General features: G+C 46.1%; 4 protein-coding genes across 4 annotated transcripts; 2 read left to right on the forward strand and 2 right to left on the reverse strand.

Annotated features, from left to right (window-relative positions):
- Nucleotides 1-1,730: 1,730 nt before the first annotated feature.
- Nucleotides 1,731-2,705, forward strand: PENARI_c036G01371 (uncharacterized protein; the record flags this gene model as incomplete). The annotated part of the gene is made up of 5 exons (XM_022636844.1): nt 1,731-1,966; nt 2,020-2,204; nt 2,269-2,392; nt 2,451-2,592; nt 2,673-2,705. The coding sequence occupies 5 exons, from the start codon at nt 1,731-1,733 to the stop codon at nt 2,703-2,705; spliced, it is 720 nt and encodes a 239-aa protein (XP_022483283.1).
- A 5,947-nt stretch (nt 2,706-8,652) lies between these two features.
- On the reverse strand, nt 8,653-10,017 carry PENARI_c036G12525 (uncharacterized protein; the record flags this gene model as incomplete). Its single annotated transcript, XM_022636885.1, has 3 exons — nt 8,653-9,269; nt 9,324-9,763; nt 9,827-10,017. The coding sequence occupies 3 exons, from the start codon at nt 10,015-10,017 to the stop codon at nt 8,653-8,655; spliced, it is 1,248 nt and encodes a 415-aa protein (XP_022483299.1).
- Nucleotides 10,018-11,435: 1,418 nt separating this feature from the next.
- On the reverse strand, nt 11,436-12,410 carry PENARI_c036G05314 (uncharacterized protein; the record flags this gene model as incomplete). Its single annotated transcript, XM_022636858.1, has 3 exons — nt 11,436-11,523; nt 12,170-12,247; nt 12,313-12,410. The coding sequence occupies 3 exons, from the start codon at nt 12,408-12,410 to the stop codon at nt 11,436-11,438; spliced, it is 264 nt and encodes an 87-aa protein (XP_022483268.1).
- Nucleotides 12,411-12,797: 387 nt separating this feature from the next.
- On the forward strand, nt 12,798-13,544 carry PENARI_c036G05845 (uncharacterized protein; the record flags this gene model as incomplete). The annotated part of the gene is made up of 3 exons (XM_022636860.1): nt 12,798-12,801; nt 13,182-13,404; nt 13,460-13,544. The coding sequence occupies 3 exons, from the start codon at nt 12,798-12,800 to the stop codon at nt 13,542-13,544; spliced, it is 312 nt and encodes a 103-aa protein (XP_022483278.1).
- Nucleotides 13,545-14,109: the final 565 nt, after the last annotated feature.

Genomic DNA, 14,109 nt, shown 5'->3' on the forward strand with positions numbered 1-14,109 from the left:
TAGATAGTTTCCCTTTCCCAATTTTCAACAATCTTACGCGTTTGCAAAAGCACTCTTTCTTTTTTGACCTGGCTGCTAAATACACACCATAGCATTGCTGCATCGTTACTTAGGGCAGAGCCTCTACCAGTGGTATCGTGGTAGGCATAGCGAGATAACTAGAATATAGCCTAGGATTTGGTCGCTTAAGGCCTTGTAAGTTTTAAGTTGAGTCCCGATTTCCGGCACGACATTTACGATTGGAAAGGAGATCTTTAAACCCAAGAAAACACAAGCTCTAGGTGGGTGTTAGGTATATCTTGATTCTGACTATATTTATGTCTAAGGGGTTGAGGTCTTCTCTACTAAAACAGCATTTCGTGTGTCGAGGGAAATTATGGCGTTTTATACGAGAAGGAAGTGCTACTCTGTGGTATGTAAACTATGGAATACACAAAAATGGTTGTTTCCGTAACATCCTATAACATGGCTGCCCGTTATAAATGGTTCCTTGTTAGTTATTGTTAAGATCCAATCTCTGATACAACACGATCTCGATGCTTTCCTAATTCTAGCCTTTTCTCATGGCGCCTACAGATAAAGTCACGTATGCAAATACATGGTTGGTCTAACATGGATTTGTCGAGCGGCCTTGGATGTTGAGACGGCGTTGGAAAGAATTCCGCGGATTCATGGAACGTTCAATTGCTCCGTTTGAGGGGTTGGGGACCGAGAAGCTAATTTTGCGGGGGCCCCCGGACCCATAGACTTTTGGCAACGGCTGGTCCGAAGGTTTGGACGGCCGACGCCTAGAACCGCATGAGATTCCTATGCCGTGGTTGGACGGCTACGGGGAAATATCGGAGCAATTGTCGGTCCAAAACCGACCAAGGTTTCGTGGCGCCAAATCGCTCTCAAGACTTCTCTGCTAATTTCAGCAAGACCTATCTCTTTGGTATAAGAAGTATTTTATTTTACCCAATTCTTAACAAGTCAAAGCATTTATATCTGTTACGGAATTGTGGATATGGACCTTTGATATTCTCTGTCACCCTCAGCGACGTCGCCGCTTCCTGCTCTACCAGGCTTTACGGTTAGTGCGGAGATGAGTCAAGCTTCGGACGGGATCTACAGAGGTATTGTGGAACCATGGCTGTAAGTCAAAGCGTTTTGAAGCACGGCGTGTGTATCGACTTTCTCGATGCTTGGAACCTCTCATTCCCATTATTGCCGGGTTTTCCGGGTTTCGGCTGGTCCAAACATCGCAACGGAGAGAAATCGTGTTGGTGGGGCCGAAATTCTAGGAAAGCCCTCGTACTATATGCTAGCAATTTACCAGACTTCTGAACCGTTCACCTAATCTAGTGGACTTCCAATGAGAAGCATGAGACAGTTGGTTATTATTACAGACTCTCGCGATCAAGGACCGGTTAGTATTAGTAGTTCCGGAATCTCTAGAGCTTAGGGCTTAGCTAACATGGTTTTTGAGCGCCACTTGTTATACCTATACACACCACTTTGCACGCCACAGTACCTAGAACGATATTCGCCATTTAAAAAGCTGGCTCGTTCCCCTAGTTAATCCAAAATGATCTCAAAAGGTTTTATTATGACGTGACCTCCTCAGCCCTTCCTGTCCGTCAAACAGCCTCTATAAGCACGACATAAAATGATCCGTGAAGATGCTCACCAACCACCAGATAGTTATCGCAGTCCTGATTTGTACTTTCGGAGTCGCGACTTTTCTTATCATGGGCCTGCGGCTGATAATGCGCAAACTGAGGAAGCAACAGCTGGTTCTAAGCGACTATTTTACAGTGGTGGCTATTTTATGCTTGGTGGCACGATCAGTATTTGCTATCGTTGTGGGCCTATGGGGCAATAACAACAATATGAAACCCGGTCATCCTTTCACGACGACAGAAATTTATCAGCGCGTAGTGGGGAGCAAGCTAACCCTTGCGGATAGAATGGTATATAACACGTAGTAAGGACACACTCCTCTCCTGTTCACCGGGGCCATGTTGACAGATTTTACAGTTTATGGATCCAGAAGTCGATTGTCCTGCTTTTGTACAACCAGATATTTTCCTGTCTGCCTTTCGCAGCTCTCGTTATCAAGACCTACTGGGTTACCCTTCTAGCTACCTACCTCACGGTGCAGGGAGCTAGCTTTGTCGACTGTCGTCCTATCCGGCTCTACTGGCAAGTTGTGCCGGACCCTGGTGAGTGGATTCAGTGTTCTATCAATAAACAGCGCATATTAGCATCTAACAGTTGTAAGTATAGGACATTGTACAAGTGCTACTATCCAACTATCCACATTTGTAGCCCTCAACATGGCCACAGACCTAATGCTTTTGATTTTTCCGATGCCTGCAATCTTCTCCCTTAAGACCTATTCCTTGAGACGGTATGTTTCCCTCCGCCTTGACGTGAGAAGTAGGAGTCGTCAATCCTAACTCCAATAGTCGACTTCAGTTATTCGCTCTCTTCTCCCTTGGAATTCTCCTGCTTGTTGTTGCTATCTTACGTCTCCCCGTATACAGCAATGGCACCTCACAAGTTCGTCGGTATACCTGGGGTTCTGTCGAGCAATTCGGCGCAGCCCTCGTGGCTAACCTACCTACCCTATATTCTCTTCGCAGGGGCAAGTGCCCCGACCAAAATATTAACACAAATGTGTCGACCAGTCGCTCACAGCGCATGATGTCGCTGCCACATAGTTGCGCAACAGAACAGGAGCTAGTCGATTGTCCGCATTGTGTTGCGGAATCCCGGAATGATAGTGTTGCAGAATATGGTGAGATAGTGCATGAAGCCTCTATTTAATATAAGCGGATGCGATGGTGGCTTGACAAAGCGTGCGGATTAGGGATTCCCGGCAGGCACATTTACACCGAAGCACTCATCAACTGAAGGCAGCCGCGGTTGTGAAGAATTGCAGTCGCTATCCACCGCAGCAGCAGCGCGCAGCCTGTTGAGTCGCAGCGGAGGTAACAACCGTCAATCAACTATGGGAAGCGGGTGGACACGAGCAGGACAGGACAAAAACAGACTTCTCGAAAAGACGGGTAATCTACACGACCCTACTGCATGATTGCATGCATCCGCGGCAATTAATGGACGGAGGGTCTGCTGGGTTGACTTCGAACTTTCCAGCCAAGAAGCTGGAAGATCAACCGGCTGGAGCCATAGCAAACAGGTCAATTTTGGACCTGTATATCAAATTAGCCGAACAGGTCCCAGGCGACCAGTTCACAGCAGCTGAAATCCAAAGTTACCTCCTAGATTTCAAGGATGACCGGATATGGCTGTACAGGAGGCTACTGAGTGTGTGTGTGAAGGACAAGACGACAATTGATCTGCGTGGTAGCTTCTGAAAACGCGCAATTCATTCTGCATTTCCAGCAATGAAAGGATCAGTAAGACAAGAAGACCCACGACACTAGGCTTTGGCTTCAGAAAAGGAACTGAGAATACTAGTATCATCGGAGGTTTAGGGATTTCACTGGGGACCCCTGAAAAGGAACTACATTTGGCCAAATCGTTAGATATGGAGCATCGTGCAAGTCAAGTTCATACATACAGCATCGTCGGTCAAGGTGACTGTATCAGGAATTAGCCAGCGATCGCCAACTAGGAGTCGAGCAAATACCCGTCTCTTTCTGCGTTTCGGGCCGAAGAGATCTTCTTCCACGGCCCATATCTTACCCTTGCGAGGTTTTCAGGGGCAGATTTTTCCACTAGCGTAGGAATAGAATTGTCATGATGTCTTCTTGGGCTCTGAACTTCACCTTTCTTTGTGCCCACCAAGCAGTGAGCTCAAAGTGTGTTCTACGCTATTATCCTAGATTTCTCTGTAGGCGTTACACAAATAAACTACTCCAAACCTTTGGCGCTAAAATGGTGGTAAGACTCCCTAGGCAGGCCATAGTTGGCTTGCACGTCAGCTTCAAACTTTTTCCTGCCTCTCGAAACCAAATTACAAAGGTTTAGGTAAGATATAGACCAAGATGGCCTACTTTAGACGTTCAACGGGCACGGTCGCTAGCCTGACGCCTGTAATCGCCCGGCCTGGCGCACGTGCGATCAATTGCATCGTATAAGCATATGATTATGGTCAATCGCACAGATAGAAGTACCGGCCGATCTAATGGTACGATCCGGACCACTCCCTGGGCGATCAAGCGATTTCCGCAATGCTGCAGTATGACGCGCTGGATAAAGAATCATTCCCTGAGTATATCCTTTACATTTACCCAGGATGGAAAATACGAGAATCCCCAGCGGTCTAGGATTCACCATAGATGGTACATAAGACATTCCCTGGAACCTCAGACGGACACATGCATGGGAGGGTAAGCGCGACGGTTTATATTGACCTGAAATTGAGTAAGGGGCAACATTTGTTTCTTACAACATGCAAAATACACCGTTCAACTATCCTCTGCCCATTATCCGCTAGGCAGGAAACGGTTTAAACCGGCAACTTTTGGAGCCCACAAACGCGCCTGGACACGAAGACTAACTTGGTATAATAATATATAGATCAGAATACTTTCCCGTTAGCGCTTAGGCCCTGTAATATAAGGGAAATAGATCGGTGCAATTATTTACGGGAGTTGATTACCCCCATCAAAACTAACCGGTTACTATCTTCATTAATACGTCTAGAAATATAAAATTCTAGATATAAGTGGGCAGTCCTCTAACCAATCGTTTAAGAAGATTTCATTCCTTGACCATATAATCCATAATATTAGCAGCAATACTTACTCTGTCCATGATCACCACCGCAGCGGCTATGCCAAGCCCCTTTCCCAATGTCTACCGTAAGCGTAGTCAATTCAATAATCCGTTCTTGTGGATTTGCTGGCGAGCTTTAGATGCTCACTGCTCCACTTCAACTAATCGCCTAGGAAAAGCTCAACTACACTAGCGGTTTTAGCATCACGCAATTCACTCATTGGGTTCTAGCCCGGAATATATCAAACGCACTGGTTTCCCAAAATTTTCGACTCAACCGTACATTCGTACAGCAGGAGCAGATAGACATATCTGTCACTAATAACTTCGCCTCTTATTACTCCGACAAAGACCAACTATCTTACGAAAGTTCGTCCAATAGCAACTTACGCAGCGAACGGAGCCACCATATGCCATAACACCACCGGTTTACCTGTCACCGGTTATGGAACAACCCAGGATTGCCCATAAACTGAGAATATCATCTAATAAGCAGCATCATTATTTTGACATTCTCATCCAAGGAGATGCACCTCTGAATCCCCCTACGCATCCTAATTTGAGAAATCACAGAAAGGTCAAAACGGACCCTGGCATGATCACGGGGTACAATACCCAAAAGGCCAGAGCACTCATAATCCCCGATTCCCTACAATATTCTGGACAAACAGTCTTGGATCAAGTGACTTTTCCGGCATGAAAGGACGGATGCAAGATAGAGGAATGGCGTTCCGTAGGGCAGGTTTCCATAGTGCTTCCTATTCAACCACTCTGCGAGATGATATTACGTATCTAACCACGTGTTCTTCTTAAGTGCCCTAGCGTTGATTTAACCCGTGGAATAAAGCACGGACACTCTTCTACAGGGGCACCTACAGGATGGATGGCATCGATTATAAAGTTGCTTTGTCATCGGGCATCCATCCCGATGTCCCGATGTCAATGGCGGGCACCCAGCTCAGCGGCAACAGTGCAGCGTTCCAAGGTTTAGCCGCCCAGGTAAAAAATTAGTAAGCCAGTGAAAATATAGCTCTAACTACTGTCTAGGGATTTTATTTGTAGCTAGTTACATAATCGAATCAAATTGTTATGCACTTTGTATTCGATGCACTCAGATGCGACACCTGGAATATTGCATTTGCGAACGTCTCGGGCATCTGGTACGGAATATTCTCCCCCACATTGGGTAGTCTGTGATGACAACGGGGTCCCGTAAAGAATTTCGCTGCTGCTGAAGCATTTGCTGGTTTCAGAACCACACTGTTTTCCGGATCTAAGGTCACTGAAGGGACCTTGATCGGTGGCTGGCTATCGAGCTTGTTCGCAAGGTCGGCGTAGGCAGGGTCTCCTGGAGCATAGAGGAGTCGGTTCCGGTAAAAGTTAATAGTGATATCAACAAAGTCTGGATTAAAAAGTGCCGTAGTGGTGAGATCGAGGTACTCCTCGGTGAAATTCCATCCGATCGAATTCTTTTCCCAGAGAGTTCGCGTCCAATCTTTAGGCCGTTCGGTCAGACCCGCGGCACCTCGAGGCGTAAGAAAGGTGTAGTAATACCAACGCTCAGCCTCAGCATCAGGATCTGTGGGGATCCAAGCAGTCGTGCGATTTTGGATAAGATAGCTGTTGGCAGCCACCATACGAGTACAACGCTCCGGCCACAAAGCAGCCGCCACGTTCACGGCAACACTACCCCAGTCATACCCGGCACAGATTGCTTTGTCGATGTGGAGTACGTCCATCAATGCGATGATGTCATATCCTAGTGCTGCCTGCTCGGCACTTCTAGGGGTGTTGTGATGCAGGAATCTTGTTCCTCCATAGCCACGCAGGTACGGCACGATAACTCGGTAGCCTTGCTCGACGAGCAAAGGAACCACAGAAGAAAAGGCATCTATCGAGTATGGAAATCCATGGACTAGTATCACAGCCTCGCCATTGCGTGGACCGTCTTCGAAATACTCAATGCTTAGTAGACTAGGGCTGGCAGTGACAGCTGTCTTCAAGGGTGTCAAATGCTGACGGTCGCCCGACGTCGGCGGGGATGCAGCAACCAGAGCGGTCAAGCCCAACATGAAACTTCTCAAACGCATGATGGTAGTATTATTAAACAACTGGTTATGGTTGAAAATAATAATAAAAAGAAGACTGGATGATGGATCTGATCACTCGAAGATTCTAAGATACCTTTTATACACACTACGCACGGGTCTTCAGGCCATTTTACGATCTCGTATTGATAATCGTTGCGATAAATACTGTGCCATCTCCAGTATTCTTTGTAGCCAATGGCGATGCTGTTAAATTAAGCAAGGGGCTGGAGGGTCACCTCGTTGCCTGATATGGTTCATGAGCCTCACCCACACTGACTAGATTCTATAGACTCGTTTATCATGATATAAGGAATCATCCATGTAACAAAAATAAATCGATAACATATACTTCATATACGTGCCCATGCCAATAATACTAGAGATTGTTATGCTACTCACTCTAGAGATGTTGACTATCCGATCCTTACCAAGCCAGCCTGCTCAGCACTAATTGGCGCTAACCATATCGGGGAAACGGTGAGAGATGTGGTATTTCTCCAGCTGCCCAGGGCATCTGCTAATCCGCTAGTCCGCAAGTCTATATCCTAATTGCCTCGCATTTAATTATATACGCAAGGGAGACCCGTGCGAACTTAGGTCAGCGACTAGGGCAGTCCATATCGTAGAATAGTGGAGTAAAAATTGGCCCATTCGCATTGTATCCGTGTCTCTCGGCCTCCACGAATTAGTCAGTAAGCTAGGATCCTCTCCTCATGTTTATCGTAAAGTTGACTGGTAATCCCGTCATATGTAGCCAGTTTCTGATAGGGACGCAACCTGCAGGTCGTCCCCACCTCAAGCTTTTGCACGTAGGCTCCAACAATATTCAATTCAGGTCCACCTGTGCACATCCATCTTCGTGCGAACAGCGGCTGCTGGCTTGATAAACCCATTAGAATATTCGTCAAGATGAGAGGCACCCTATGGTCGAACAAATAGCATTTTAGCTACGCCATTTCAATAACGATAAGCAATCATTGATGACTCCTGAAATTTCCGTCCAGAAAATTCTATCACATCTATTGAGATTTAGAATATTTTTATAGTGACTCACTGTCGCATGATACCCAGTGCACTGAGACGAACGAAGTGAAAGTAGGGTTTACCTTCGTGGACTGGGAATACCCTTGATGACAAACACTTTATCTATCGGGTTGCTGTTACCCAAATTCTCCCGTTTGATTTCGCTAGGTCTATCTAATGCTGTTATTTCATTGGCTATCTCTTCTCTCCACGCTCTCCTCTGGTTTGGTACTCGTCTTGGGCTTGGCGCTAGCGTCTTTCTGTCTTCTTAACTGGCTCTTCGTCTTCACCTCTGACTTGCTTTGTATACGTGTCTAGTACTAGGTAATCAAGTGTATACGATCTATATATTATCTTATCAAGTAGGATATCGTACTAAGCTTCCTAGAACTCGATACGCACTGCGCGTTCATCTTTTAAGACCACTCCTTGTTGTTCGATTTGAAGGATGCGCCGAGATAAACGTGAAAAAGCTCCAATCCTTTCAAGTGGAGATGTTTGTTAGCCCTGAGATAACGTCACATAGACTAAAACTGGCATGTATCGAGCTGTCTCTCGCGAGGGTGCTCATCACCTCTTTGCCGACGGATTTGTTGCGATTGAAATATACATCACCAATTAATAAGATTCCTAGAATAACCAGCCCAAAACGCCTCTGGCACGCTGTACGCCGCGACGATCAATGTAGAAGGCAGCCAGGGGCGACGGATTATGATAAAGATTGAGCTCTCCGTGAGGTAGGACACAATTTTTGGACTTAAAGAATGTTCAATTGACATGATCAAACCATACATATGGTAGATAAACTCAATCACAGGGTATACCTGAAAAGTGGGGACTTGTCTCCCATCTCCAGAAGCTGTTCATCGCTGTACGCGTCCCGTATTTCGGACTCGCTCATCATGCCGTTAAGTTTATTGGCATAAACGAACGAGATTTCAAGAATCAAAGCTGCCACAAGAGCTGACCCGCCAAAGGCTAACGATAAGCCAAAGCCAGTAGGATAGGTGGGACCCTCGCGATCAAGATACATGTAACTTCCAATTATCCCTCCTATATTGCCGACACATATGTTGAATGCGCTTCCAATAGCACGGCGATTGGATGGTGCCAAGTTGTTCATTGTCCATGAAGTTGTCGCAGGATGAGTTGGGTAAATACCCATACAGGTCAGAATGATTGCGAAGAAGCCTGGCCCAATGTGAGCTTGGAGTTGACCCTTAAGGCCCATAATGATAGAGTAGCCGGTAACAATGAGAAGTAGCGGAGCTACAACAAATGGCATACGCCAGTAAAACCGGTCAGACAATGTTGAAAAAAAGACTGCGGATATGGCACCAGCAACGTAGGGAGGAACCGTCATAAGTTGTGCATTGGTGCCTTCGAATCCCATTCCTTTCGTGATGGTAGGGAGTGTAAATTTTGTTCCTTGTCAAAATTCATCAGCTGTGCACCTTGTCTAGTAGAAAATGGTGGACAAACCATAGGAACAGGCAGATTGACATAGCAGAATGTAAGCTAGCAGATACATTCTCCAGTTCAACATCACAGCTCGGATATCTCTCCACGAAGTTCTCTTCTGTTCCTCCTTGAACTTCCCGCCTTCTTTGATGAAGTGCTGTAATTCCAGGTAGCGAATCTCATCGTTATCAAGCCATTTTCTGGATAGGTTGGGGGAATCAATAAGAAAGAAAAAGCATAACACCCCCAGGATTACTGTTAGTAATCCTTCGAGCAAGAAGATCCACCGCCATCCTTCATAGCCACCAACCCCATCCATCTTTGCGATTCCTGCTGCGAGAAGACCAGAAAATGCACCAGACAAAGCGCTTGCACAATAAAACAACGATATACGGGTCGCGAGATCCCTCGGCATATACCACAGCGAACATAAGTAGACAGCACCGGGAAAGAATCCAGCCCTAGCGTAATTAAAGGTTAATCGGCAAGGTAAATGTCAGATTCGACGAGCGGGGATAATGTACTCAAATGTTCCCAGCAGAATTCGCACAGCTAGTAGCCCCCCAAAGTTTTGCACGACACCGGTCAAGGTCATAATGATTCCCCAACTGACGATCAAGATGCCCAAGTAATAGGAAGGCCGAGTGAAAGACTTGAGCAGTATATTACTCGGCACCTCTGGTTCCCAGTTAGCCGTAGATCTTTTGAGAGGCATGTTCCGGGCTTTGACTAACCAAGAAGGACATATGGAATGAAAAAAAGACTAAGTGCGATATTGTACTGAATTCCGCTTAATCCCAGATCCTCCGTAAGTCCAGCAATTTTAGCGTTGCCTATATTAGCCCTATCGAGGTGTGAAACCAAATAGAGTACGGAAAGCATCGGAACTAGTCGAACATCAACCTGCAAGGCACTTTCCGTTAGTAAGTTTCCCTAAAGGGGGGTGATGGGACCATGCCTTCCGGAGAACTCTTTTCTTTTTTTTTGTATCGAAATTGCGGTAAAATTCTGCGTCCTCTGGAGCGAGGCCCAACACCTGGATGTCGTCGATGCATGTAATATTCGAGCAGTCCTCCACATTTTCAGCTTTCCCTCGCTTTTCATCCTCAAGTTCATCTAGAGATGCTCGGCGCGGGTGTAAAAAAGACATGGCGATGCTGCAAAGTCTGGAGCTCAATTACTCAAGGATCGATTTGTTCAACCCAACAGAAATAAAACGGTTGCGCTTGTATATGTACCTGGGGTGGGCGGAAAAGAGCAATTGCACTTAAAAGTACAAATGGGGCTTGCGGAAAAGTGATTGGTTGACAAGTCCCAAACGCTGACAGATATGTCCTATCAATCGAGGTCAATATTTTCGATCAGCTCGCTATGATCTTGGCAGCATCGGCTCCTACACAGCTGGGTGGAGTGCCAAGGCTTTCTTCGTGGCAAGAAATAGTTCCCCGCAACAGCCCTTCCCCGCAGTTTACCTCAATCCGGGGTACGAAAGGATTAAGCAAATCAGAAAAGAAATTTTAATGCCACTTTACCGCTCAGGTGGTCAAAAGTAGGGTTATTTTCTTTTGTCTGGTTGTGTCAGTTATCCGCTCCACCCCACTATTTATCCGCTCTTATCCGCCAAACACTTTACTCTTAGCCGGACACGGATCTACTGTTACGGAATTGTCCACTCAAAATAATATTTCCTTATTGATGCCAGCGAAACCTTATCTAGTAAAAACTAGGCAACATACTTCTACCCAACGCAGTGCCGTATGTGAAACGCGCACAACAAGCCTTTCTAGGGGAATATAACTTCCAGGCACAATGTAAAGCTGTCGATTGATAGGCGTCTGCGTGGCAATTCTAGGCCCTAGGCTAATTTTCTTGAAAGTAATGTTAGATTTTGCTGTAAGTTAATTGGTGGCCATATTGCATATTTTGGAATCAAGGAACCGCAAACAGCATTGACTATATCTTTTTATAGTGGCCTCGAATGGGCAATGTCTGCAAATTTTAATCACGCTCTTCGCACTTTTATCCATCTGAAGCACGACTGTCCCTGCATTCATAAAGGTCTCTGAGAATAGCAAGCATTCGTTCGATCAGTACCGGTTGTTATTTCCAGAGGCCACGACTTGCATACAGCGATCATGATTGCTGCTTCTTATTACACACTTTGGGCTCATTGCTTGAGCAGCGGTTCTCAATGGTCCAGAGAGCAACGAGGGATTTGGCCCTTATCGAATGATGTTAGACCTACTGGTGTGGCTTCAAGACATCCCACTATATTCATGCCATCTTTCTTTTGGCTTGTCAATTCGCTAATAATTATGCTAGCAACACATCAATGCATTATCAATCTGCCTCCTACATGCACAGATGTACAGTTGGATTTTGGTGACGAGAAGCCATGTAACACGCCAGTAAGGATCTCGAGCAGACCCCTTGCATCCATTTTGTCCTCTACGGTTTCGGACAGTTTGGCGCATAGTGTGAGGGAATAGAGCCTGCTTGCTGTGCAGGAACATGTGTGGATCTAATTAATAACGCCACCTATTGCGGCTCCTGTAGAGACTCTTGCCTGAACTTCTTATGCCCAGCAGTCCAACCGAGCTGCTGCTCTGGGGAGCGTATTGACATTTCGTCTGATCGTGGCCACTGTGGATCATGCAATAATACTGTAAGTGCTGAAAGCTTTCCAATTTTTGTCAGTGGTCTGACCCTTAATTATCCAACAGTGCAATGATCTGTCGTCTTGGTGCTGCTCGGTGCTGTGTGTTGATTTGAGAAGCAATACAAAGTACTGTGGATTGTGCTAGTCCCCTGCGGTTAATTTATTTCCAATACCAACGAGAGATTTCCACTCTTCCTCTTAGACTTACCGTTGTTCAAAAGTGCCCTGGAATCCAGCCTGGCTGTTGCTCCGGCACATGTTTTGATCTAGCTTCTGATCCGAGGCACTGTGGATCCGGCAGTAATAGCGTGAGATATTCTTGACCCTGTAGTGGTCATAACTTGCACTGACATGACACAATTCGACAATGTCCTCCCGCAAGCCCAGCCTGCCGCACAGGCATTTGCGCAAAGCTCAGTGCAGCCCTTGGACTGCGGGTCCTGCAGCATTATTGTAAGTATTTTCCCCCTTTTTTCCCATACTACCCAACTGGATTTGGCTAAGAGTGGGGTATCTGAAGTGTCCCTCTGGAAATTCTACCTGTTGTGCCGGTGCCTGTACTGATCTCAATACTGATTTAAACCACTGCGGATCATGCAATATGACGATGAATATATTTACTAGATTGACCCTCCGTTTCTTCCTCCGACACTCGGTCGCTACTGCAGGGTAAAACACAGTGCTCAGTGGCTCCAATCTGCACCGGTGGCGCTTGCAGGTGCGCTTCAGGCGGGGTTTACTGTCCCCAGACGACTGCATGTGTAAGTTGCGATGCAGCGTTTAACTCCTATTTTCCGTTCAACACTCACAAAACGAAAGTGTACGGTCGGGTCAACATGCGTAACTGCAGAGTCCACAATCGGTTGCTGTCCAAACAATCGAGTTTGTCCACCGCTCCTTTGTCTAAATGGTCGTTCATCATCTATCGATTGAGCCAACAATCCCTTTTTTCAAATCTTCTAGTGCAGCTCTCGCGACAGCAGCTTCCCCCACCGTTTACTTGATCCGCCACGGAGAGAAACCAAGTGACGGGGGAAATGGCTTGAATGCTCAGGGGATTCAACGTGCACAGTGTCTGCGATCTGTCTTTAGCAGCAGCTCAGATTACGATATTAGCTATGTAATGGCGCAAACGCCGAAGAGTAGTATCCTAACCCATATTCATATTGTATCTGATGGGGATGGCAGGCAATACATTGATGGCTGACCTCACCTAACAGATGGAAAACACGCTCGTCCGTATGATACAGTAGAGCCACTAGCTGAGGATCTTGGTCTCACCATCGACACTTCCTGTGACCGGGACGATCCAGGGTGTGTCAAAGACGTGGTTGAGGGATACAATAGATCAGGCAATATCCTTATATGTTGGGAGCACGACGCCTTAACGGGTATCGTGGAGAAGCTTGGTGACAGAGATGCGCCCTCGTATCCAGATAACAGGTGAGTCTAAAAGCTAGGCAGGCATCTTGCGAATATCGTGTTGACTTCAAGCTAGCTACAACATCATCGGGACTGACCCATCTCCTTATTCTGATATCACCGCCAAGACCAGCGAAGACTGCCCTGGTTTGGATAACTGAAGCGTTTGGCACAGACTTGGTCAAGAACCCCAACTTCGTTCATCTTGTCACTTGAAATAATATGTGGATCGCGGTTATTTATATTGGACGTGATTTTCATGTATAGATCTGGCTGTGAAAATGTACTCTGGTCGTCGTATTCTCGCCCGTGCTTTCTCTGATTATTTACCGATAGTCCATCAAACAGACTGAAAAGGCATTTATCTATCTAACTGGAGGGATATTTCAGAAGAGCACAACGGAGATGCCCTCGAACGTGTATCCATTAGTTTTATGACCCGGTCCTTATTACTATATTTACCGCAGTGGATTCTTCGGTCATTTTGCTAGATAGGCCAAAAGTAGCAATATTCAGATACTATCTAGTCACAATTCTAAACTACATGTATAGAATACAAAGGTATCTTGATGTTTGGTTCGTGGTATTAGAGGAATAACTAAATATTACTAAACTGCTAATCAGTGCCTAATTGTTTTGAACGATGGCAAAGTAGCTCATCCAACGTTCAGCACTAAGGTCAATTGATGGAACAACCAGATAGGGTGTGGAAAGGTGAAGCGGGTT

This window comes from Penicillium arizonense (assembly GCF_001773325.1).
Source record: "Penicillium arizonense strain CBS 141311 chromosome Unknown PENARI_contig036, whole genome shotgun sequence".
In the NCBI taxonomy this organism is placed as follows: Eukaryota; Fungi; Ascomycota; class Eurotiomycetes; order Eurotiales; family Aspergillaceae; genus Penicillium; species Penicillium arizonense.